The sequence below is a fragment of the Nymphaea colorata genome, chromosome 8 (assembly GCF_008831285.2).
Source record: "Nymphaea colorata isolate Beijing-Zhang1983 chromosome 8, ASM883128v2, whole genome shotgun sequence".
Lineage (NCBI taxonomy): Eukaryota > Viridiplantae > Streptophyta > Magnoliopsida > Nymphaeales > Nymphaeaceae > Nymphaea > Nymphaea colorata.
In genome coordinates, this window is record NC_045145.1 from 20,307,304 (window position 1) to 20,334,024 (window position 26,721).

The 26,721-nt window shown below is 39.5% G+C and overlaps 3 protein-coding genes across 5 annotated transcripts; 2 read left to right on the forward strand and 1 right to left on the reverse strand.

The window, feature by feature from the left end:
• Positions 1 to 1,800: 1,800 nt before the first annotated feature.
• Positions 1,801 to 4,531, forward strand: LOC116259441 (cell number regulator 10-like). The gene is made up of 4 exons (XM_031637266.1): positions 1,801 to 2,230; positions 2,472 to 2,543; positions 2,640 to 2,852; positions 4,270 to 4,531. Exons 1-4 carry the CDS (start codon positions 1,810 to 1,812, stop codon positions 4,410 to 4,412), a joined length of 849 nt encoding a protein of 282 aa, XP_031493126.1. The 5' UTR covers positions 1,801 to 1,809; the 3' UTR covers positions 4,413 to 4,531.
• A 4,291-nt stretch (positions 4,532 to 8,822) lies between these two features.
• On the forward strand, positions 8,823 to 13,643 carry LOC116259594 (protein PLANT CADMIUM RESISTANCE 6-like). Its single transcript, XM_031637452.1, has 4 exons — positions 8,823 to 9,342; positions 9,601 to 9,672; positions 9,769 to 9,981; positions 13,561 to 13,643. Exons 1-4 carry the CDS (start codon positions 8,823 to 8,825, stop codon positions 13,641 to 13,643), a joined length of 888 nt encoding a protein of 295 aa, XP_031493312.1.
• Positions 13,644 to 18,043: 4,400 nt separating this feature from the next.
• On the reverse strand, positions 18,044 to 22,219 carry LOC116258468 (protein PLANT CADMIUM RESISTANCE 6-like). Of its 3 annotated transcripts, XM_031635636.2 has the most exons (5): positions 22,104 to 22,219; positions 21,822 to 21,968; positions 19,521 to 19,592; positions 18,961 to 19,158; positions 18,044 to 18,336 (listed from the first exon to the last, which is right to left on the reverse strand). In XM_031635636.2, exons 2-5 carry the CDS (start codon positions 21,862 to 21,864, stop codon positions 18,260 to 18,262), a joined length of 390 nt encoding a protein of 129 aa, XP_031491496.1. In that variant the 5' UTR covers positions 21,865 to 21,968; positions 22,104 to 22,219; the 3' UTR covers positions 18,044 to 18,259. The 3 variants fall into 3 exon arrangements, with proteins under 3 accessions (XP_031491496.1, XP_049934952.1, XP_049934953.1); XM_050078995.1 differs by having other exon boundaries at positions 21,822 to 22,219; XM_050078996.1 differs by lacking the exons at positions 21,822 to 21,968; positions 22,104 to 22,219 and adding an exon at positions 20,653 to 20,705.
• Between the last annotated feature and the right edge of the window lie 4,502 nt (positions 22,220 to 26,721).

Consider the following 26,721-nt stretch of genomic DNA (forward strand, 5'->3'; position numbering starts at 1 on the left):
ATTCGCATTCATCTACACCTCATTTTTAGTTGGCTCTACAATATGTCATCATCGACACTAAACAATTAGTCACTGATTTGAGTGGCATTCAAAGGACATCTTTCGTTGAATCCATGTACCTCGTAACACTTATTTTTCATTGCGGCGTGATACTGATCAGAATAATTTGGCCTTTGGCATATTCATCCTTACCTTATCGATACAACCCTTAAATTTTTTAAACATTTCAAGTGACCCTCTAACGTTCAGCTGATTAGTGAAAACTGTGTTCCCAATCAATGAGACGATCTAAGCACCTTAAACAAACGACATAAAAATGTTGCTTAGATAGCATACAATTTCGTCTGCATGTTCGGATGATTATCGAAATTAGGTTTATAAAAAACCTAGTTTTGAGAAACCACTGTTTCAAAAGGGATGAACAATAGCTTCCCCAAATTATTTATAGAAAACATCATTTTTGTGTTGTCACTCAAACATACGAACCATGTTCGAGATCTACTTAAAAAAACCAAGTCATCATAAAACTTAATTTTGATACAACTTAATACGATCTTAAGGAAGCATTTTGATGACACACTCAAAACCCAACTTGTTAAAACCAAGTTTTTTATAAGATCTTTGAAAAAAAATAGTTTTTCCGTTTGGATGACACACCCAAAACACAATCTTTTGTGAATAGCCTGGAGGAGACCAAGCTATTTACTTTCCTTTTGAAAACCAAGTGTTTTGAAACCACAACTCTTGTCTTGAAAGCCCACACTCAGTCATCAACCTCCAACACTTGGCCGAAGGGTAAGACCCATGGGAATCAAACTTAAGGCACGCTGTTTCACATCCTACAGATCCGACCAGTTATGCTACACATATGATGGCCCTTCTACCACTCATAGAGACACAGACGAGACCAAGAGCTGGTGGGATCCCCTTTGATCTCATTTAACAGGCTGACCGAGTCAAAAATTGTCACATCTACCAATTGTTATATCATTGACCATGAATGTACTGCTAACTAAACCTTGATGGAAGGCATCGGCCAGAAACTTGGTTACTTTAAAATACAATTAAAAAAAAAACCTATTTTTTTTTTCATTTGTTAAGATGTCAGCCTTCGGTCTCTAGGCTATCTCTTTCGCCCCTCTCCATGCGCCCCAATAATCTAAATAAAGCAACCCTCGTCACCAACAGGATTAACAAGTAATATACCCAAAAAAAAGGTGGGGCATCTTGTACTTTCACAATCAAGTGAGGAAGATACTCTTATGTTTAACATGAACATGGCAATAACTAAATATAATAACTCAAGGAGGATTTTGCGAAATTTTCAAATCTTAAATACTACGATACGGGCGATTGTGAGTTAAGAAATGAAAATATGAAGAAGATACTAAAACTTAATGAATAACTGGTTAAAGGGTATATATATGTATATATATAAAGAGAGAGAGATACCTCAAAGGGACCCATGTCTCCCCACCCTCTCTAGCCATTGGGCTTTAGGACTGGCCGTGATCTAGGTAAGAAGCAAGACTTGTGTGAACTAGTAAGCAATGCATTCATTATTTAGATTTCAGATGCTCATGACAAAGAATTTTTACCAAACCGCCATCAATCCAGCTACACCATGCTTGTTAGAGAAATATATGCATACTTTTGATCCTTACCTAATTAATTATAAAGAACTCCATAAAACAATGTCAAGTCAACCGAACCATCCAAATCATGAGAGACTGTAAGCTTGTACGTATATATCAACACCATTGGGAGGAACTGAAGTGCTCAAACTAGGGTGCCAAAGCGGGAGAGGCAATGGGACGTCCCCAGCAGCAAGATGACCCAAATGTAAAGCCTCCAGCGCCAACGTCCCACGCTGCCCAAGCCCCTCCTCTGTACCCCCAGGAAGAAGCGCCCCACCAATACCCACCGGCGGCTGCCCCTTATGCGGCAGCGCCGAGGAGCCCATGCCCCTTCCCTCCGCCGCAGCAGGACCCGCTCTACCAGCAGCAGCCCCACCCACACCCTTCTCCCCAACTCGGCCAAGCCCACTTCCAACCTACGCCTTTCCCGCCGGAACAACCAGCTGCTAAGCCTCACATTCCACCTTCTCCACCACCTCAGCCGTTCCCTCAGCAACCGCCGGTGACAGGCTTCATTGTTTGTCCAAAACCGCCGCCTCGGCATGGTCAATGGACTACGGGCCTCTTCGATTGCTTCGAAGGCCCAAACAGCTGTGAAACTTCCTTCTTCTCATTAATTTTTACTAATGGTTCTAAAATCAACATTTCCATAACCAATGAACGCATATATATCTTTGACATGTCGTTGATAACATCCTTCCGATTGTTCCAATTTGCACCAAGTTTTTTTTTTTTTTTAATCAACACGGCTGGGAAGTAGGCTCCCCACCTGAAGTTTTTTTTTGTTTACTTTTCATAGCATTTGCATCTTACTTCTTTGATTGTCTTCCACAGCATTAGTTACTCTTTTCTTGCCTTGCGTGACGTTCGGACAAGTAGCAGAGATATTGGACAATGGACAGACCAGTAGGTTTCCTCTCCAACTATTCATCACCTTAATAATTTTATGCTGCGTGCTTTGATTGCATTGTGCTGAATTGTTGTTGCTTGAAACGGTTGCAGCCTGTGCCACCAGCGCAACGATGTATGCTGCAATTCTCTCGGTTTCTGCCCTCCCATGGATACTGTCGTGCACCTATAGGACGAAGCTGCGAGCTAAGTACGGTCTCCTTGAGTCTCCTGCTCCCGACTGGCTTGTTCACTGCCTTTTTGAGCCGTGTGCTATCTGCCAAGAATACAGGGAACTACGCAACAGAGGCTTCGATCCTAGCATTGGTACTCGTCTTTTATACTTTAAAACGCACTGCGTGTCTCGAAAAAGCAACATATATGTGCTAATTACTCGAGTTCGAGTAATTACGAGAGGTTGAGCAGCTCTAACGATTATTCATGAACTAAAGAGTTTGCAATTTTGTCCCTTGAGCTAGAGGTTCTGCCAAATTCTCGTGACTGGAAGTTAGATCTATTGGAGTCCATAAAAGACTTGACCTGTGATAGATCGGTCCAGATCTTCTTCTCAAAGCCATCTCAAATTCGATAAGGTTTCCTTTCTAACAAAGTTAGGAAAAGACAATGTTTGACAAGATATATAACAAACCATTGCTCAATTTTAAGCAGTAAACGCTGGAGAGAAATTCTATAATATTAAATAACGAAATTGTACTCATCATAGAAATCATTCCTCCCATGGCTAGAAGGGATGCTTTTGCTGTTCCACATTAAAATCTAATTTGTTTTCGGCTTTTTTTTTTAGAATTTCTTAACCAAAAAATTGAACACCTATTCGATTCCTTTTAACATTAAGTTGACCAATGATTTTCTTATTTGTGAAAACGTTAGGTGGACTTTTGAAATTTGTTTTTTTTTTTTTTCACTTATTCTTCCTTTTATAAAACAGAAATACCATGTTAAGCTTGCATATGTAATTGACTATCTCTTCCTATAAATAATTTGTGACCCAGCATGATGATCTGATCACGAGCGTAGGTGGTTGGAGTCAAACACCTATTACATGGATGGACCCCTTACATGCCTTCAAGTGATTGAGGAGTACCTTAACAAATTTTACCCCTTTCCGTTCTTATCCTAACACCCTGCTCTCTTGACAGTGATTTGTGTGTGCCGCTCAGTGCATGCAACACGCATACATACGCCAAAAGAAAAAAAGAAACATTGTTTAAATTATTGAAAAAATGTTTTTTTGAGTTTTTCTTTTTTTATTTTCAGTTTTGTGTTTACAAAAAGTTTTTTTTATTAAATAGGAGCATTTTTGTCACTAAATTTTGCTGCACCAATATGGCAGACATAACCAACTTCGTGCTCTCTTGGGTCAGAAAGGTTATGGCATAGTTGGTTAGGTAGGCACTCACGTATAATACACTTGGTTGTTTCAATTTTCATGGGTACTACTATTTTAGATTATAAACAGTAGGATCATGACACCTTAATTGATAGGTGTACCATATTTCACTTAGGTCTCAAAACAACCCAGAACCTTGGGGCATGAGAAATTGGGGAGGAAAGGGCTACATGACTCTTTTTTATGTAGTGGGTTGTTAACCTTCTATTCACCCAAAATGTTTTGTTTATAATCTTTTTATTATTCATTAGTTAATTTTTAACACAAAGAGTTCCAAGAATTGTTTTATCCCAAGACTTTTCTGTGATTGGTACTCATACTTAACATTTGAAGCGTTGATTTGGTGGGATGATGGGTGCAAGATGGTATGCCAATATGATGATGCAAACGCAACAGCAACAAACGGCCATGGCTCCCCCTGTGAATCAAACCATGAGAGCTTGAGCCTCTGCAATACCAGTCACCGGAGGGCCTAGAGCTCAATATGCAACGTTCCCTTTAGTTCTTCGACTCCTTTCTTGCTGTTTTGCAGTGTGGAATTTGGCGTCCGATAAGCCTTGGTTTTGCCTTTAAGCCAATCGTCAACCAAGTTGGTAGCTGGTCACGAAATAAGCCTGCTCTCTCGGGCTTCATCCTCTTGTTCTTTGTATATAAGTCTTCAACATGATTTCCCCTTTCTGGTGGCTTATGATTGCCGTTGAAGCCAAAGCCCCTAAATGTGAATTACCTTGTATGTTTATCGATCAAGCTGTGATAATGTATTAGTTTTACATATACTTTTATGACGTGCATGGAATAAAGAGTCACAGAAAGAAATCGAGAATGACGGAGTGTTAATCATAGTCAGTTAATTTCCAAGCAAGGATCAGCAGGTTACTGTCGTACGTATGCTTTATTAAACCAATTGTGAACTTGTTAGGACGTGGATAGGACCACCACATTGTCTTTTCACCAGTATTTCCAATTTTTCCAGCGGCATGTTGTCTTTCGATCGGGAAAGGTACCTCCTCTTCAACCTCCGTGAATTATAAGTTGTTGGAAACTTTTTATTTTTCCCGCCCTTTTCTTGCAGCAGTGTTTTTGATCATTTGGCATGAAGCATTAACCTTTATATTCATCCTCGTCAATCCCATTTTAAATCTGACTTTTCTCAATGCAAAGAACCAAAATAAGCATTTTAGTAGTTTGATGGACCATAAATTTCACCATGAGTGTTTTGCAACATCAATAAAAGCATGTCACGTTGTATATATGTTAGATCCATTGAATTTCAAATCTGGAGTAATCAAATGACCCCAAGTTATCATTACGAGCGCCCTAAATTGCACGAGCCTCTGGTAGTGGGTCAAGGGACGCCTCTCACCAGAAGCAGGCTCGTCACATGTATTTTTCGAACACATGACCTACCCTAGGAAACAAACAGTTAAATTTTAAAAAAAAAAAATTGAACAATATTTCCTCATACCATCAAATTTAGATCTGACTTGACAGCAGTCCTGAGAAGCCACTACAGGCCTGAGGTGTTCATGTTGGCAGGAGCAGAGGAACTGTTTCTGGATTTGGACGTGGATATAGAAAGTGATATGGGTAGTGGACCACATTGTTGATTAACGGTTCCCTTTGTTTTTTTGTCATTTAAGCCAAGTTCATCTCTAAATTTAAGAACAGTTTCAGAATGGCACCGGACTTTTTCAACTGGACAAATACTTAATGAGCATTTCAACCGCAGAAAATTAATAGAAGACAATGAAAAGATACAATCATTGCGAAAAACCATAGCTAGTCAGCAAGCATAATGTTCACCGTTTACACAATGAACAGCAAGTAGAAAATGGAAAAGTAAACAGGAGCCATGCGTCAGCACAAGGAAAGATGATCAAGAATGAGGCTGGAAGTTTGAGGAAGGAGAAACTATTAACTAGTAGCCACTTGTACGAACGAAAATTTCTAGCCCGTCCCTGCGTGTTATTTGTATTGTTGAAAGAGCAGAGAATCGCAGGGCTACCGCCCACAGGAAGAAAGGAAGACTCGTGACCCAGTCTTCATGGTGGAGATTCCTTCATTTCTAGCTGATCCTTATTTGGCAAGCTAAACATGCTCAGCAACGCCTCATTATCTAAAATAAACAAAAAGTCAGTAAGTTGATTCAGTGGCTTTCAAGACACATCTTCTTCTGAATCCAAATACCTATAATAAAAAATACTATGCGCATTCCGGAGCTCATCATGCTTTGCGTTAATGGGAGACTCTGTATTCTATATACTCTTTTGCTTAGTAGTTACTTTCTCCGGCAATTGCATGACCATTGACTTCAAAATGTTCCCCCTAGTATGTAGCCAGCTCTCTTGAATTTTTAACAGTTGATCACCTGATATTTCTCGTGATATATGCTTTTCTCATTTCTTTTTTTTTTCCCTGTATTGTAATTACTTATTGATTCTTCCGCACAAATTAAGTATCTCATTGACTTTATAAATTCAACTGAAGTAGGGTTGTAGTAACCTACTAATCAATTCTAGACCACATTGAGTTCCACTTTATATATATATATATATATATATATATATATATATATATATATATATATATATATATATATAGCCAGAACCATAACATATTTATAAGGTCCGAAGTCACGATATAGCTTGCAAGTCCAAGTAAATATCTGACCCTTGGGAGAGTTGGTGACCAGTGACGAATTTTAAATAAGAGTGACAGGTTGGGGCGCCTTCAATGGCGTGGCTAATGCTGTAATGCGGCAAATGAAAGTCACTGCAGTTGACAACTGCACCTCAAGACAGATCAGTCAGATCTCGTTTCTCTAGCCATGGTTAGCAGTTCATCAGCACAGATCTTGAGGTTAAAAACTCAGGTTGTTTAATATGGCAGAGGTGAAGCATGAAACTGGGTAATATATGATTAGACCTTTGTGTCCTGCGTCGCTTACCAATTGGAATGGAGCGCAATGAAGGAGCAAAAATAAAGACTAGCCGTCGGAACGGCAGCAATGGTTGCAATTTCCGGCTGCCCTTTGGCTCAAACTCAACGACGACATCTTGCATGCTGCATGATGCCAAACCTTCGCGCGGTTATGTTGATTCCACCCAATGTTGAAGAAAAACAAGGCCTCTGTGTTTACCAAATTTTCGCTAACCTCGAGGCACCGCCATTAATATAATATCCTCTGTTTGATGTCATCACAGTGAAAACAACAAACCCATGATCAATATAATATCGAAGTTAGAAGAGGCATTGATCATAAGGATGGTCATAAGGTTTGAGATAATGATGCATGGAGAAGATCGTCGCAGTCCAGCAATGAAGATCACGATGGATGTAAGAGAACTGTAAAAGAAATTAAACAAATTATTATGCTATTGACACTCATAATATATCTCTTGCAAGTTGCAACTACTCCTTGGTACCCTTAAGGCAGTTCTGCCGCCCCTGATAATCTGTACAGGATAGCAGGGGCAGGAAGGAGGGATGAAGTTTTGAATGCTGCTGCTTTGAATACAGCATGAGTGTATGTTAATGTGAACTCTATTACTAATATACATATTTACTTTAGTGCCTGAACATTATATATGCACAACGGACATTTATTTTAATCATGTTCCTCTATAATTGTTGTTTGTCCTTCGAGAATGTTTCTTCACATTTGATTTACATAAAACTGTTGGTAAAAATTTTGGTTATATATTGTTCAAAATTTTCAAAATTACCTAGCTTTTACGAAATTTTCCCTAATTAATAGGGCTATCCTCATCGCCGATAGGAATAATAAGAAGTGACTACACAAAAGGGCTGCACGCACATTTTGTACCTCCCAATGAAGAGAAAGATAACCCTCGACTTGTTTTTGAATGGAACCACATTTTAAGTAGCTTTTGAAATTAAAATTTGACCCTTTCTTCATTTCTTAATTAATACTCGACTTGTTTTTGTATGGAACCACTTTCTACGTAGCCATTGTCTATTTTTCTACATATGTTTTTTAGATTTTTCAAGTTATTTAATTTACAAGTGTCAACTGCTTTTAACATCATTCTTCCTAAAAATTTCAGAAGTTTTTATAGTTATTCAACATTAGGATTATTATATAGCATGTGCTTTTATGATATTTTCAGATCTCATATCCAAGGCTGATCTCAAATCCGTTTTATGCGAGGCCTACAGCAATGGATTCTTGATCTATGGAAAATAAGAATTTGATATCCTCAGTATCTGCCTAAAACCTCATATTTGAGGGGTTTAATGGGAGGAGAGTCTCACCTCGAATCCTTAGACCTGAGATCCTAAATGCTGTCCGATCAATTAGACCTGAGATCTTAAGTGGTCTCCGATCAAATGCCCCCATTCGGATAAGTATTGCAATATGATTGTCCATGTTTCTTTAATGCAAGTGTATTTGTTATTTATATTCAGATTGTGTGATGCAATGTTAATCATATAAAAGTTTGTCTACACAACTAACGTAGCATGTGTTCCAAAATCTCTCTCTAGTATATAAGTGTCTTATGAAAAGATTATGAATGACCAGTAAATTTTCAAAACACTTCATTTGAATTATATGTTTTCTTTTCTTTATAATTGTACCACGTAGAGACGGGCCAGCCTTCTCAACTGTGCTTATATATGTATGATGTACCCGCGACCTCGCACAGTCGTGCATTCTAATATACGTTTGACATGAAAAAACTCTCCTACGCGCGCTTATTATTTGAAAAAAAAAAGAAGAAGAAGAAGCAGAAGCCTTACACCAAGTCAAGTCAGGCGCAAAAATCCAACGATGGAGAACATAAGATTGTAGTATGCATGTATATATTGGCAGCACAATATGCAATTCAATTGCCTAAACTCAGAGTCCCAAAGCGAGCGAGAAAATGGGACGTCTCCAGCAGCACAATGACCCGAATGTAACGCTAACACCTCCAGCGCCGGCGTCCCACACGGACCAAGCCCCTCCTCTGTACCCCCAGGAAGAAGAGGTCCACCAATACCCACCAGCGGCTGCCCCTTATGCGGCAGCGCCGAGGAGCCCATGCCCTTTCCCTCCCCAGCAGCAGACCCAGCCCCAGACTCCACCCTACCACCCACACCCTCCTCCTCCTCCGCATGCGCCGCCGCAACCCGGCCTAGCCCAGTTCCAATCTACGCCTTTCCCGCAGCCAGAACCAGTTCAACCAGCAGTCCCTTTCTCACCAGGGCCTGTGCAATGTTACCAGCCTCCGGCAACCTACCCCGCCTCCGGTCCCCAACAGTTCAACCAGGTCAACACGCCAGCAGAAGGCGTTCCTTATCAGAAACCATATGTACCGACACCGGCTGCTCGGTTTGGACCTGGGGCGCAGTCTGCGCTCTGGACGACGGGCCTCTTCGACTGCTTCGATGATCCCACCAACGGTGCACTTTCTTCTTCTGATCATTACTTTTGCTCTTCGTTCTAAGCGGATTAATTTGTTTCAGCTCCCTGATTTTAAGCGCTCATCCTAAGTTAGTCGGAAATCTGATCATAGTCTTAAATGGTACAATAGACAATGAACGTAATACATTTCCTGGACATGTTGTAGATGACATCCTTCCGATCCTTCTATCAAAATTTTTATTCTAATTTTCGTAACATTAATTTACAACTTACTTCTTTCTGACCGTCTTCCTCAGCTTTAATTACTCTTTTCTTCCCGTGCGTGACGTTCGGACAAGTGGCAGAGATATTGGACAATGGACAGACCAGTAGGTTTTTCTCTCCAACTATTGATCACCTCAATAATTTTAGGCTGCGTGCCTTGATTGCATGGACGAAATTGGTGTTGCTTCAAATGGTTGCAGCATGTACTACCAGCGCAATGATGTATACTCTAATCGCCTGTTGCTTTGGCATGCCATGGATACTGTCGTGCACCTACAGAACCAAGCTGCGAGCTAAGTACGGTCTCATGGAGTCTCCTGCTCCGGACTGGATTACTCACTGCTTCTGCGATTGGTGTGCTATCTGCCAAGAGTACAGGGAACTGAGCAACAGAGGCCTCGATCCTGGCATTGGTAAGCTGTATTCATGACACTGATTTCCTGCTGTCTACATGTCAAGAAATTGAATTTTCAAGTCGTTCCACAATTTTGATCTGCTCTGACAACAAGTATTGGTTAACGTGGCTGAAGGTCTTGAAGTTGGGGAAGATCGTAGTTGAGAGAGAAGGACCGACTGGAGACGTAAGGTAACAGAGAAACAGGGAGAAAGGGCCAATGTTATGCGAGGGATCTAAATCCCGTATTCTTATTTATTATATATATATATACAGTGTAACTCAGATGTATATACATGTATGAGACCCATTGTCAATGGGATACAGCTGTAGACAACTATATTACAGCTGTTTATTCTAAACTTTCTAGGCAAACCTCCTAACATTCTCCCCCTCAAGTTAGATCTTCCAAATTCTGAAGACCTAACTTGCAGCATAACTTGTGAAATGTATCTTTACACACAGCTTTGGTTAGAATATCTGCAAATTGGTTCCTTGAGGCAACATGTTCTGTTTTTATGATTCCTGATTGAATTTTCTCTCTAAGAAAGTGACAGTCTACTTCAATGTGTTTCGTTCGTTCATGAAACACAGGATTATTTCCAATGTAAATTGCAGCCTTGCTGTCACAGAAGAGGCTTATTGGCTGTTCTACATTCATCTTCATATCCTGTAGCAAGTATTTTATCCATAGCAATTCACACACAGTGAGAGCCATTGCTCGATATTCACTTTCTGCGCTTGATCTGGCCACGACCGTTTGTTTCTTACTCGTCCAAGAGACTAAATTATCACCAACGAAACAACAGTAACCAGTGGTTGATCTCCTGTCGTCTTGATTTCCTGCCCAGTCAGCATCTGCATATCCATATATTTGAAGATGATTGTTTCTTCTAAACGTGATGCCCTTGTTACTTGTCTTCTTAAGATACCTGAGCACATGATGGGCAGCTTCTACATGAGGTTTTCTGGGGCTGTGCATAAACTGACTTAGCAAATTTACTGCGTAAGTGATATCTGGTCTAGTAGCTGTCAAGTATAGCAATTTACCAACTAACTTCTGAAAACTTCTTGCTTCATCTATTAGCTCTCCGCCATCATGCATCAACTTCAAGTTTGTTTTCATTGGAGTATCGGCTTCTATGCAATCTGTCATTCCTGTTTCATGTAGCAGGTCTGCAACATATCTTTTTTGACACACGAATATGCCTTTTGGTTTATGTATTATTTCCATGCCAAGGAAATAGTGTAATACTCCTAGATCTTTGATCTCAAAGCATTTCCTCAAAACTTTCTTGGTTTTTTCAATAAAACTCAGAGACAGCAGGCTGAAACTCAAGGACAGGCGTGAACACCTACAGCTGATCAAGCTACAGGTCCTCCATGTCGAGGTTTCTGTAGACGTCGACGGATTCCCAAAGTTTAGGGAAAGTTTAGGGTTTTTTTGTTCCTGCACAAAAAGAGGAAGGAACCGACAGGCTAGGGCTCGGCTTTCTGGTCTCAGCTTCCCAACTAGTGCGGTGAGCGTGGATTCTGCAGATCAAGGGATTCTCAGCAGCGATGGCAGAATCAGAAAACCAAAACCCCCAAATCTCTACTGTAAAAGCAGTCATGAAGGAATCAGATCCGGCTCTCAAGATCACCACAGCACCTCTCAACGGTGGAAACTATGTGGTTTGGGCGAAATCAGCAAGCTTATACCTCTGTGGAAAGTCAAGAATAGGCTATATCAATGGCAAGATTACAGCTCCTGAGAAAGATGATCTGAGTTATGAAGAATGGGAAGCTAACGATCGAGTTGTAATGTCTTGGTTGCTAAATTCAATGGAGCCCACCATCGCCGAGAGCTTCCTATTCTTGGATTCGGCCAAAGAGATCTGGGACACCTTAGCGGAGATCTATGGTGAAGGCCAAAACCTGGCCAGGGTCTATCTTCTGCAACAGGATATCGCACGAGTCACCAAAGGAGAGAAGCCATTTCACGTATATCTAAGCTCCCTTAAAGCGATGTGGGATGAATTATCCCAATATCGTCCCCTCGTTCCTGATATGGAAGTACTGAAACAGAGAGCTGACGAAGATAAAGTGTTCAAGCTTCTCGCTGGGTTAGGGGTAGAGTTTGACTATCTAAAAAGTCAGATTCTCATGTCTTCCCCTCTCCCGTCCTTCAACAATGTTTGTTCTATCATACAACGAGAAGAAACCAGGCGAAAAGTCATGAAGACTGAAGACGACTTCAAAAAAGAATATGCGCCTGCTGACAAGGCTGCATTTGTCGCTAAGACAGAAACATCTCATATTGCTCCAAGAGACAAGAACAACTTCACAGTAGATACCAGGTTCGGTCGAGGACGAAATTCTCTGTTCTGTACTTACTGTAAAAAACAAGGCCACAGTAGGGAACGTTGTTGGAACCTGAATGGCCATCCAAACAGAGGGAGAGGACAAGTTCGTAATGCTGGACTCAGACGTGAAGGTGACATTGCTGAACTTACACGTTTGCTCTGATACCATCTTGAAGTTGGGGAAGATCGTAGTTGAGAGAGAAGGACCGACTGGAGACGTAAGGTAACAGAGAAACAGGGAGAAAGGGCCAATGTTATGCGAGGGATCTAAATCCCGTATTCTTATTTATTATATATATATATACAGTGTAACTCAGATGTATATACATGTATGAGACCCATTGTCAATGGGATACAGCTGTAGACAACTATATTACAGCTGTTTATTCTAAACTTTCTAGGCAAACCTCCTAACAGAAGGAACATTTGGAAGGAAGAGCTAATTTTGGGCGACTTGCTCTCATGGTGCAGTCGCTTTTGACCCGTTTCCACATCTTTTTTTCTAACCCTGATCTGGACACACTTTCACTGTTGCCTCTAATGTGATCTGCAGCTGTTCATGTTTCTTCTTCGCTGCAGTTTTGTTTCCATGTAAATAGTGTTTTTGTGTCTAAGGCTTTATCAATTTTTGAGGAGGGACCCTCCAGCAGGTTTGATGTATATATATATATACACTACCCGTCAGTGGCAGACCAATAAAATCATCTTGGCTATTAATGAATAAGAATTCAGAGAAAAACAAGGACAAAACAAGTTGATAATTATTGTGAGACAACTAAAGTATCTTAACTCCCTTTTTTTTGTTTTCATCAACCCACCCAATCTTAAGAAGATCATCATGAATAACTGGCGCCTACCAATATCTAATTCTCTCTCTCTCTCTCTCTCTCTCTCTGTATATATATATATAACAACTCAAAGTCATACAGGAGAGGTTGGACCGGGTTCTTGGCGGCATTTTTCCTTTACGTGCATGGTACTTTTTCTTTTATCAAAGGATGAAATTTTGTCCATCGTAGACTTTTTTTTTTTCATATTGTATGACTGTCCTCATGGACCAGGCGCTTTTGTATGCCCGATTTAGGCTAGTTTAGATGTTGGTTGATGCATGTGACGGCTTATTCAAGCCACGGTTATATTTTTCCATATACATTTTTTCGGATATATATTTATATAAATTCGAATCCGGAATTTTATTACCTGTACCAATATTTAACATTTGGAACGTTGATAATTTGGTCTTACGGATGCAGGATGGCATGCCAATATGATGCTGCAAGCTCGACAGCAACAGACGACCATGGCTCCCCCTGTAAATCAGACCATGAGAGCTTGAGCTTGCCTCCACTTACTAAACACCAATTTTTTCGACTTTGTTATATGTTTGGTGGTGTTAATTTGGCGTGCAATAAGCTTCGGTTTGCCTTTTAAGTCAAGCGTCAGCATAGTGAGTAGCTGGTAATGAAAGACTCCCGTCGAGGTCTCCAGCATCTTGTTTTTAGCACAATTTATTGACAAGACTTTTCCTTTCCAGTGTGTTGTGCTTTTGATCGAAGCCAAATCTCTAAATGTAAACCTTAACAATTTATCCAGCACCATATGATAATACGTCAGTATTATATTTTTAACATGTTACATCAGATGCCGGTGTAAACGTTTTCAAGTTCATATATATATATATATATATATATATATGTATATATATATATATTGATGAACGATAGATTTTAACATGTTACATCAGATCCGACAGGTTTCAAATAGGAAGTAACTGATCCGCCCCTTAATATTCCAATATGGCATTTTAGGAAGACGTGTAAACGTTTTGAAGTTTATATATATATTTGAAGTCACTCAACCACATAATCAAAATCCTTGGATTTGGTATAATAAATGATTAAGAGAAAAACAAGAAAAAAAAATATGATGGGTAACTAAAGTCATAATTCACTTACTCATATATATATATATATATATATATATATATATATATATATATATATATATATATATATATATATATATATATATATATATATAAGGGCAAAGGGAGGAGGCCCACTTAGGCTGCTAATTGAAAAAAAAAACATTAAAAAAATTAAAAAATTTTAATTACCTAATATAATTTTAAATTTGAGTTTAATTTTGTTTTAAAATCAAAAAATCCTCACTTGACCATGATACCACCACCATCATCATCCGCAACAATCTTCCAACGTTGATAAAATCCTCACTCTGCCCCTGATACCACCAAAGTCATCATCATGTGCAACGTTGATGCTTCTTCCTTCTTCTTGTTGATAGTTTCCACCCTCCCTCCTCTTCTTTTTCTTCTTCGGCAAACGGAGGAGAGAGAAAACGATCCTGCTGCACTAGATGAAGTCCGGATTCTGGGGTATGACCTCTCCCTTTGTGTTCTTGGGAGAAATGAGAGATTGGCGTGCATTGCCTCTGACATTGGCTGTTGTGTGGTGGTGGCGGCGGCGGAGGCACTCCTTCCTCCTTCATGCAGCCGAGCCGGGCTGTCCCTCACTCTCTCCGGCAGCAACCACGTGGTCGCTTAGGCCCCGTTTGATAGCCGGGGTAAAATGAAAAGGGAGGGAAAAAACTGTACGGGTGGGTGAAATTTCACCCGCCCGACGTAAAATGCATCAAACGGGGTGAATTTCACCCCGTTTAACATATAAGCGAGCGGGTGAAATTTCACCCGCTCGAAAGTCCGAGCTCGCAGCTCGGACTTTTGAGCGGGTGAAATTTCACCCGTTCGACCGCTTTCGATTTTTCACTCTCACGTCCTGAGCATGTGGCCGAGACTGGGGAGGGGTTTCTGCAGCAAAGCACAAAGAAATGGAGGGTGAAGCAGGTGGTGCGGGAATAGCACGAAGGAATGGAGGGTGAAGAGCAGGTGGTGCGGGAAGAGCACGAAGGAATGGAGGGTGAAGCAGGTGGTGCGGGCAGAGCACGAAGGAAGTGACGCCGATTTCATATCAATCTCAGAAATCGGGGCTTTACTCTTCTCCGTGGCGCTGGATTCTTCCCATTGACACTGCCGATGGCCTACCATAATCAAGGCTTCTCAAATTTCTCCTAATCCAAAAACCCTAATCACCCTCAAATAAAAACTGCAAAGACTGCTGGAAAAAGCTCGACTCTATGCAGCCGACTCAGAAAACCCCCAAAATCTATGGTGGATTGAATGCTCCTGGCTTCACTTGATGTGGAGGATCCATGCAAAATCCCCCTAGAGGACACAGTGGTGGGGCGAGAATTCGAGACCTTCATATCAAAAGATTAGAACACGCTGTGCAACGAAGAAGCAGCAGTGGGGCAAGGGCAGTGGCGGTGGGACGAGGCAGCGGTGGGGTGAAGCAGCAGAGAATGAAAATGAGAAGGGGAAGATGAAGGGAGCCAACAGAGGATGAAAATGAGAAGGGGAAAACGAAGGGAGCCAGCAGAGGATGAAGATGACAAGAGGAAGACGAAGGGAGCTCTAACAGGCAGAAAAGTGTTCCAATGATTTCGATCACACCCCTCTTGGGTGATTTGATGAAATGCGATTATTGTCCCCAGATACTCCACCATTTGTTATTGTCCACAGAATGCGATGTGGGTGATTCAATACTCCACCATCTGCACGGGATAACTGGTAACAAACAGCTTGCTCGCAAGGTGTTCGATAAAATGCCCAAAAGAAGCATCGTCTCAGGGAATGCCATGATTGATGGTTACTGCAAAGTTGGTGAGTTCAATGCGTTGCTTGGGATTTTTAATAGTCTGTTGATGGGTGATTTGAAGCCCAATTTGAGCAGCTTAGTGAGCATTACAGCTGGTCAGTGTGGGTTTCTTGACATTGGCAGGTTGATTCATTGCCACAGGATGAAGCTTGGGCATGAGTTATCGTTGGGCATGAGTTGGATTCAGTATTATGTAATTTCATTATGAAAATGTACATTGAGCTTGGGCTTGTAGATTGTGCTCACCTCCTATTCAATTAGAAAGATCAGTCGTTTCATGGATACTTTCATTGGAGGGTACACAAAGATTGAAAATTTTCATCAAGTTTTCTTGCTTTTTATCAGGTTAAAATTTTTCCTGTGCATCAAACAGGGTTAAATTTACCACGTTAAATTTTTCGTGTGCATCAAACAAAGCCTCACATTGGAACAAGGAGAAATTTCATCCTGTAAATTTTTCCAGAAAAATTTACCATGGTAAATTTACCATGTTAAATTTCACCCGACAATCAAACGGGCCCTTAAGTGCCGGACCAAAGTAAGGAAATTTGGAATTTCCACCTCGGAACACGAATCCGGATCCCACGCAGATCCGACCTGATAAACTTGAATCTGGATCAGAATCCCACTTTCTATTCTGGATCCCGAACCAGCAGGACATGGCCGCTGGAAGTACAAAAAAAAAAAAACAGATTCCTGATCGGATCCGATTCAGATCCAGATCTTTCCTATTCAGGCGTGGGCTGGTGCTCGCTGGACCCGCGAAAGGGTTATTTTGGTCTTTTTCATTGGGACTGTAGGTTGGAGATAAAGAGGATGAACTCCCCTCCTTTTCCTTTTTCCATCTGTTTTTTTGTTTTTTAACGGTTTAATATCGTTGAGGAAAAGGAGTGAGGCATGGATCGGATCGGGTCTGTTTCGGTTTGGTGTGGACTGAAAGTGGACTTGACCAGGACCAAGTGCGTTGAACGAGTCACGGACTCGTCGTGGGCAAGTGATTCCGGACCCGGTCAGGGTCAGGTCCAGTCCGTTCTCGGCATTTCAGTTCCCGTCACCGAATCCACCGAAATTTATTTTAACCGTGAATATTCTGCGGCGAAATCTTTTCTACTGTAGCTTCGTTTCGGGAAAAAGCTTTTCGAGATTTTTAGTCGCTCAAGCGGAAGGCTATCCACCCATCAAGCGCAAGCATGCGCGCCAGTGAATGTTATGGCTGGTAAAAACATGGTGGGAAGAGAAATTACCACGCCTTTGTGGCCCACAATAGATCTAATGAATAAGAGAAATAAGATAAGTGGGAAATTTATGTCGTCTCCTTCTTTATTAACAGGAATTTTAAATCTATGCGGATATGTTAAAAAATATGAACTTATAATCGAATGTGAAGAGGAGAAAAGGTTCGACCTTAAATCTATAGATTTGAGATCCACGTCAATCAAACACCACTTAAAGCATTCTTTTGAGTGGGCATTTAATAGCCTCAAGATGTCGGATATGACCAAGATTTTATCTGAGATTCAAAATCTATGAAAAGCTTGTCTTAGAAATTGCAGATTTCAAGTCAAGGGATTTCAAGTTGGAGAAAGGAAGAGAAACTTTTTAAAGGAGCCATGGAGGGAAGAATCCTGCTTTGAACTAGACAAATCTTGTTAATATAATCTATTTATCCTTTAAATTTTTTGAAGAATACCATTTCAGTTGTTTCTCAGTTTCTCTCTAACTAATGGAAGTGATAGCTTAGTAATTTTTAAAAAATTTTACTTGTCCTATATAAAAATTTTGATAATGATATCAATCGCTATCAAAATTTAAAAACTTTAATTCGGTCCCCTCATGAAAAATTTTTGGTTTCGCCCCTATATATATATATATATATATATATATATATATATATATATATATATATATATATATATATATATATGAGAGAGAGATCCATAATGATCTAGAAACATTTCAAAGTAAAAGAAAACAATAATGCAAGGATATGCAAAGTCTTCGATTAGGCAAGCAGTTAGCTCTAATCAATTATCAACAGAAACGTTCTTACAAGTTACTAACCCATCCAACCACGTTTTTAATGCAATCGTCACATATACAATGAATCCAAAGCAGAATGAAGTGGAAAAGTAAAAGGAAACAAATATTGCCACGACATGACTTGCGTATGACGGAGATACTTGAGAGCATGCTCTTTCGACACAGACAGTTAGAGGATCTACTTTGTCATAGCAGGTCGGACGGGCGGGGGCCCATTGGCTCCATTGTTGCTCCTTTCTTGTGTACCTTGCCAACCTGCACACATATAACGTACAATATGTAATGTACATGTCATAGTTACTTAGAAACGTCTTTTATATATATATATATATATATATATATATATATAGAGAGAGATAGAGAGAGAGAGAAAGTGTGTGTGTGTGTCTGGCTTATGTCAAAAATAAGAAATCATACCCTATAAATATGATATTTAAAGTGGTTTTTTTGAAATATAACTCTACCAATATGATTTGAAAGATAGCTTGATGCAAAATACATATTAAATTATTGTTTATTGGGTTTTAGTAGTGTTTTCTTAATAAGCAAAAACGAATGGCTCTCACAACATCAACATTTTGATGATTGAAAAATCAATATTTTTTTTAAAGACAACTTTATTCAAAGCATGGTTTATATCAAAAGAGCTTTGATAAATATATTAAAATAAGATTAGCAAAAAATTGAAGGGTCTGGTTTTTATTCATCACCTAAGTGTATGGTGTTTATGAACCCGTATGTGTGAGTGTGGAAGAGGGGGGGAGGGGGAGATACAGGGTGTGATAGAAGGGGGAGAGATGGAAGTTTATGCAAGCAGCCAAGCAGCTAGCAAATTAAGGCCCTCGATCATAATCAAAAGAGTGGCGTTCTGTTGTAAACCTAGAGTGGGGTCAAAGCCACGATTCTTCAGCTCTCGGTGTTCTTGGCACAGCGCGCAAGTGCTGCAATAGTAATGGACGAGGTAATCTGTCATAGGTTCCTCTGGAAGCTGGAATTGGCCTCTGAGCTTTGTCCTGTAGTGATAGCCGTAGCCGCTCCCACCTATGATACCATAGGTAAAGGCATTGGAAGCAGATGCTGCACCCACAAAAATAAATTCACAAGAAACACATATAACTTCAGTACGCAGGAAAAACTCGATCTATTTGTCGTGCCGAAGAGTTCATAGAAACTTTGGAGGCATTCAGCTAATTGTTGGCTTGAACAAAAGAAGTAGAATTAAGTTGTCCAGACATAAAGCTATCTGATTAGTCCACCAAATTTCATACAAAATGCAGTCTAAAACAAGAACAACCTGAACTTATGAAGCTGGCTGATTTCTTAGCTTTCAGTTGGGATTGTTAAATTTTCAAATGGCGTACAGATGTGGGCCGCGCTTGGCAAACAAGAACATGCTAACTGCGAGAATGTAATTAAGTTGAGAATGAAAGGGAGCTTACACGAGCTTCCGTGGTCGATTATCTCTGCATTCTGCCCAAAAGTGATGCCAGGAAAGCTGCACGTAAGCATGCCTACACCATTTCACAAACACAACTAGTTGCTTTGGAAGAAAAACACTTGAGAAATATTACATCTGATAAATGAATATTATGCTTTTTTATACACATGCTCAAGGAGGACCATGTTGATGTCTCGAGAAACATAATGTAATTATGGATAACGTTTCCAGATTCAACAAATAAATGCAAGACATAATCCCATCGTGTTGCCCAAAACAAGAACACGGTGCTCTTAATATGTGTCCTTCAGAAGGAATTGGACAAGAGAAACACAAACACAGTATTTCAAGAATCAATCATAAAGCATTGAAGCAGATTCATAACACACTAAACTCAGTGTTCCATTATCATTCATGGAACAGTGTTCGTGTTTCCATGACCGAATACTCCATTGAGAACTTGTGGTCTAAAAAACAATGTTCTTCTTATGGAATTTCATGGCAACAGTCAAGTCTAATGCAAGCATCTCATGGCATAAGCATGTAGATATATTAACACGCACGCACACATGCAGACAGTGGCGGAGCCAGAAATTTTTGGCTATGGGGCAGTAGTATATAGTACATAGCTATTGAACATGTGAAGACATGACCTCTTTGATTGAGGATAAAAACCAGACCTCTTAAGCTTCCTATCTATGGAGCCCACTTTGATTAAGGTTGAAAACCAGACCTCTTAAGTACTTGTTAAAAATATAAATATTCTGCAATGTTTATAAACACTAAAATAAAACAAGTCTTAATTCAAAGCACATTACCTCCAGCCAACAATTACACATGTTGGAACTAAAGCAAAAACAAATTAGAAATAAAATGAGTAAATAAGATCCTAATTTAATTAAAACTCAATAGGAACAGATCCGACATCTGTCCTAGACACAAACACTATTCTAAAAAAATTCAAGAAAACTTGCATATATTAACTTGGAGGGAAGAGAGATAGGCCATAGTCACAACTCACAAGGCTGCCACCAGTATGTCCCTCTTCTTTTATCAATTAGTGTATATATATATATACAGATAGTACACAAACAATTGGGAAAATATGATCATCCTACTTAGACCCAACCTACCAGCCATTGGCATTAACGCATATAGATGAAGATCGGTCTCTGATCAATCTTCCCCTCATCATCAGAACTGGTGGCGATGTTGAAATTATTCCGGACAGGGAAGAGGCTGGAAATGGTGATGCCAAGGCTCTTAAACGCAAATGGGCGATCATGGAAAATCAATTCTCAGGCAGTGGTGATCAGGGAATTGAAGAAGTCCAATTTGAGCAGCAAAGCAATATTGAAACACCTGAGGTAACTGATGAGGATGCCAAAGATCTTAAGGATAAAGAGGAAGCTATAGAGAATGAGACTGTGGGCCATGGCGATCAGGGAACTGAAGAAATTCTTGGCCAATTTGAGCAGCAAAGCAATGTTGAAACACATGAGGTCACTCATGAAGATGCCAAAGATCTTAAGGATAAAAAGGAAGCTTTAGAGAATGAGACTGTGGGCCATGGCGATCAGGGAACTGAAGAAGATCTTGGACAATTTGAGCAGAAAAGCAGTATTGAAACACCTGAGGTCACTCATGAAGATGCCAAGGATCTTAAGGATAAAGAGGAAGCTATAGAGAATGAGACTGTGGGCCATGGCGCCCAGGGAACTGAAGAAAATCTTGGCCAATTTGAGCAGCAAAACAACACAGTAATACTCTCATTGGAAGGAGAGAATGAGAAGTGGATGACTGATGTGATTGACATTCCAAATAAGGTGAATCATTAATGACAAGGTGGAACAGGAAGATGCAGAGAATGCGAATGGGGAAGAGGATGATGTGAGAGAAATTGTCAGTGAAGAATTTTCTCAGAATAGTCAAACATGGAACCAGGACACAGTGGAACAGGAAGACACAAGCAAGAGGAACGTTGAAGAGGATGAGGGAAGAGAAAGTGCGAGTGAACAGTTTTTTCAGAACAGTCAAACAGGGAACCATCACACTTTGGGACAAGAATATGCAACTCAGACCCAATGTTTGGTGATTTAGGTTGACAATTGAACGAAAACAGAAGCAAGACTAGCAAGTAATGCAAAACATGATAAATAAATATGTAAGGAAAAAAGCGTTGAGGCAAAACCGTTGAAAAGGGGAAAACAAATGAAAAGTGAAAACCCAACACCATTCAAGAAGAAACGATAATAACAATTCGTTCATGATTCAAGAAGAAGAAGAAGAAGCAGACTCTCACCACAGGAAGGCTTAGCTTGTCTCCCAGAAGACGTGGGCAGCATAGCGTGTAGATGGGCATGAGGCAGACCGACACTCCACTAAACTCGTGGAGTTTATTTGGCTGGCGTGGGCAGGCGCCCACGCCTGCCCCACGGTGGCTCCGCTACTACACAGAGAGATAGAGAGAAATTAGCGGGAATGGAAAGACAATCACAATTGGTAGGATCTTCAAAACAGTCATAAAGGCCGGTCGTCCATGGCTGGACATTGATGGGAAATACGGGCTGGGAAGGGGCATAACCAGGCTGAGGAGGGACGTCGGAGTTCATGATAAATGACGAAGATGATGAAGAACCAGGCTAGCAGTTGCAGAAGGAGATGGTGTAAATTTATACTAGTGAAAGGAAATAAGAAACGGACTAGTCCACCCCGACCAGACTGGTACGTAGCTAGTATTTATAAGAGATGGGTCTGTCAGGTGGCGGAGTCAAGACTTTTAATCTGTGGGGCAGTTGTGTAGGTGAGACAACTTTGATGTGGGCACTGCATATAAATTTAAAACATGTGAAGTTAACATATTATAATGAAATTTTTAATGGGCTGACAATGACCCCGCTACCAGTCATTTGTTGATAGCTCATGCTCAGTTGGCTAGCTAAACAGCTCGTCATCATTCATAAACAAGTAGCTAGTCACTATTCCACTTTGAAAGCCCCTCAAAATTCGGCACATCTTTTTCAGAAGTATCTACAATCCCAAATAAGTTGCTCTAACAGAGATTCTTTGTACATCTGTTGATTTTTATATATGGTAATTGCATAACTATTGATGCTTCCCCTATTATAGTTGCATATCGATTTCTCTCGACTTTTTGGCAGTTGAATGCACGATGTTTCCGTGATATGTGTTCTTCTAGAGAATTAGTCATACTCCTATTCTTTCTAACTATTTATTAATTCTTACGTGTTACGTCTCATTGAGCTGGCGTGGGGGAGACGAGCCCATTCAACTCCAGCCCAGAGCTTGAGTGTCATTTCTCTTTTCTTTTTCTTTTTTTTAATTTCACAATAACTTGGCCAGACTCATCGTATATATAAAAAGTTCAACATTAATACACGATCGGACGAGTTTGAACAAGGGACAGATGGGGTATGGCATTGAATAGAACCTTATCACTTCGCAGTGTGTCGCTTTGCCACTACCAATTATTAAATAGTTGGGCAGCTTGTGCTTCAGAGTTTGGTGAGGAGGATAATGTCCCTCGCGATCTTGTGCGGATTGACGTGAACGTGAGAATAACCAAATATGTTAACTCAAGGAGTATTTAGTTTTTCCGTAGTTTTCATGAAATTTGTAAATTGTACGTACCGAATTAAGAAATGAAGGCATGGAGAAGATGCAGAAAATTAAAGAGACATGGTTAAGATATTGAGGTGAAACAAAGAGTCGGCCGGTTGCATGCTTGCCTATAAAACTTGTTTGATTCTAGATTCGTAAGTCAAGAAAGACAGCTCTCATCACGAGGAAGAAATTCGCAAGATACTCCTTTTAATTTCTTGCTTTTACAATTTTGTTATAATTCACACGAAAATTGAAAAAAAAAACTCATAAAATGTTATGAGTTATATATATATATATATATATATATATAAGTTACATGAAATTAATCATGGTATCGAATTCACAAAGCATCGGAACTGTAAATCAGATTTATCGGGTCATAGAATTTGATTTGACATAGAATTATTATGTTTTGTATATTATATTTTAAAATGTTTTGCGTTCGTTATTACATGGTTAGATTTATGAAAAGCAAGCTAAAGTATAAGGGAAGTGTACTTTCCTTGGGAGATAGGATAACATCTTTATTTGAAGAGATAATATGTACACCAAAAAAATGGGGACGCCCAGCGTCAAGAACCATATTTAATTAGTCTTGGAGTACACCAAGGGAAGTGTACTTGAACAACCAATTTGATATATTGAACTATCTTTTAAAGAAAAGTTAAGCTTTTTCGAGTTAAAATGCCAATTTTCATATTGTTAGGGACAAATAAAAAGTTCAATAAGTGCAATTATGCCAAAGCCAAACCATTGTCCAAGCTCTCAAAAATAAGTTAATGGGATTTTTGTTCTTTGATTGCAGCATTTCTGGAAATGAGAAGCTTTCCTTATCAAACAGCTAAGAAAAGGCAAGGTTGGAGTAATTGTTGGAATAGCAGTTGTTGCTGTGGTGCTTGTAGTGCTTGCGTTCTGGCTAGCTGCTATTATGGTGACGAAGAGAAGAAAACCTGCAAGTAATTATTGTGTATTCTTGAGTAATACAATATGGTTCTTCCTTTTGAGCAATTTTTTATTGTATAGTTTTAAGTTTCTCGAAAGAGCGTCATGTAATTTATCCCTAAGATGTGTGTGTTAATGCTTAGTTGCTTTTAATTACGCTAGATAAGCTACCAAATGGTTGCATGCATTTGCTCATGAGGAAGTGATAAAGGCTACCGATAATTTCAGTAGAAAAATTGGTGAAGGAGGTTATGGTCCTGCGTTCCATGGGCATTTAGAGAGTGGAGAGAATGTGGTGTGAAGATACTTCCTAGTAAGTCAACACAAGGATCTCAAGAATTTCAAACTGAGATGGATGAAGGATGTTTTAACTTTTTAGGACATGTATCTTTGTTCATTTTAAATAGAGAAATTAACATCTGCATATTTTCTCTTCTAGGTGATTCTTCTTTCAAGGATTCACCACAAAAATCTGGTATCGTTGATTGGATACTGTGATGAGGCAGAAAATATGATCTTCATTTACGAATACATTTTATCAGGTACTTCTTATTCTAAATTTTATCAATCTCCGGTAAGTTTATGTGGAAGGGTTCCATTGTGCAACAATGCGCGAGATAATTATGATTCCATGGAAACCGGGGTTCTCATCGAGGAATATACCATAGAACTGCCACCTTCGGACATAGTTTAAATTCAAACGGCCAGTTCATTATATTCTAGACTGGTTACTCGTGCATGTACAAATTGCTGCGAACTTTTGCTTATAAGAACCCTATGGCTTAAATACATATCAAAGTGAAAAACATGTTTTTGCCTTTTAAACAACAAAATTTTTCTCGAGTATAATACAAAGAGCTTGAAAAAATGGCAACAAAAGGAAAAATAAGTTAAATTTTTGAAAGTTTTTAAAAAATACTAAAATTGGGGGACATGTAAAATAAATGAAAAAAGTAATAACTCAAACATAAAAGAAATAAGTAGATATGCAACAAATAAAAGTTAGGAAATGAAACAAGTAGTTTGGAATTTAAAAAAAAAAAAAAACGGCTAAAAAATGCGAAAACAAAATGTTTTTTTGTTTACTTTCATTTTTGGTGTTTTTCTTAAAAAATAGCATTCTTAAAGTTCTAAACGGCTGGCGTATTTCTTGTATTTTATATGCGCTTTTCTTCAAAAGAACTTGTTTTTTTTTTTACAACGATGCATATATATATCAATTGCATGCATGTCATGCCATCAAAGATGCAGCACTATTAATCAATTTAGATATCAAGTGGTTCAGTGTGTGCTATGGTAAGTGCACTGAACTCGATCTAGGTTATAATTGTCTGAATGGTGATAAACGAAATTTTTGTGCTTTGTTCGTTCAATAATGTTTTTTGAGTGATATTTTTTAATTGAAATGACAAAAACCTGTAATCGGAGGCCATACTTGCATAATTTCATGATTTTAGATTCTTTTGGATAGGACAAACTGTAGTCACCTGCAATGATTTGATACTTGACACCAATGTACTGCAGCTATGTTACATAACTGGGGATGTAAATAAATCAGTAAATGATTTGCATTCACATAGTTTGCGGTCATGTCCTACACACTCACAATTCGATATCTATTAAATGAGTTGCATTCATTTTATGATATAAAACTATTAGAGAAAGGACCCATGTGCTTGGGAGGTCGATTTGAATCTGACTTTGACTTGCTTTAAATGACATCATTATAAGCTCACCTAAATTATTTAAGACGGAAGGCTCGTTTTATGATATAATAAAACTATTAGAGAAAGGACCCATGTGCTTGGGAGGTCGATATCAATCTGATTTTCCAAATCAGTGGGAATGGTCCCATTAACTTTGTCTTGCTTTAAATGGGATCATTATAACCTCTCCAAAATTATTTAATACAGACGCCTCAGTTTTTTTAATATAAAACTATTAGATAAACGACCCATGTACTTGGGAGGTAGATACCAATCTGGCATGGAATTTTCTGTTCTGCTGGATTCCGGCCTTCTCCGTCCAACTTAGAGAGAGAGAGAGAGAGAGAGAGAGAGAGAGAGAGAGAGAGAGAGGGAATGAATGATGGAGCGAGCGATGGATGAAACCCTCACTTGGTTTCAGAACTCTTGCTTGAGCGAGCGAGCAAGTTTTCTTAGAGTTTCAGAGAGAGAGAGAGAGCGAGAGAGAGAGAGAGAGACCTTGGCTCGGCAGCAATGGAGAAAGCAGCAAAGGACGACGCCTCCCATTTGGATGATATTGAAGACGAAGAAAGTGAGGAGAGAGAACAGGCATGATGGAATGAGAAGTGAACTCGAATAAAAGAAATAAATAGTCATTGAAGTTACTACTCATTTTTATTGAACCAAGTCAAGTCAAGCTTAAAAATTCGAGCTTAGACTCAACCTTGACTTTGACTGAAACAAATGAGTTGAAAAATCAGCTCGAGCTCGTTTATGAAAATGATTGGCTCAAACTCGTTCACAAACCGAGCTTTAACGAGCCTAGCTCGCTCGTTGTTAGCCCCTAACGGAAAGGGGGTCAGGGTGATGAGTCGCCTAAAGGCAGCTGCGCAGACTGAGTCAATGGAAGAGGATGACGTCAAGTGTGCCGAGCGAGCGTGACATTTTAGT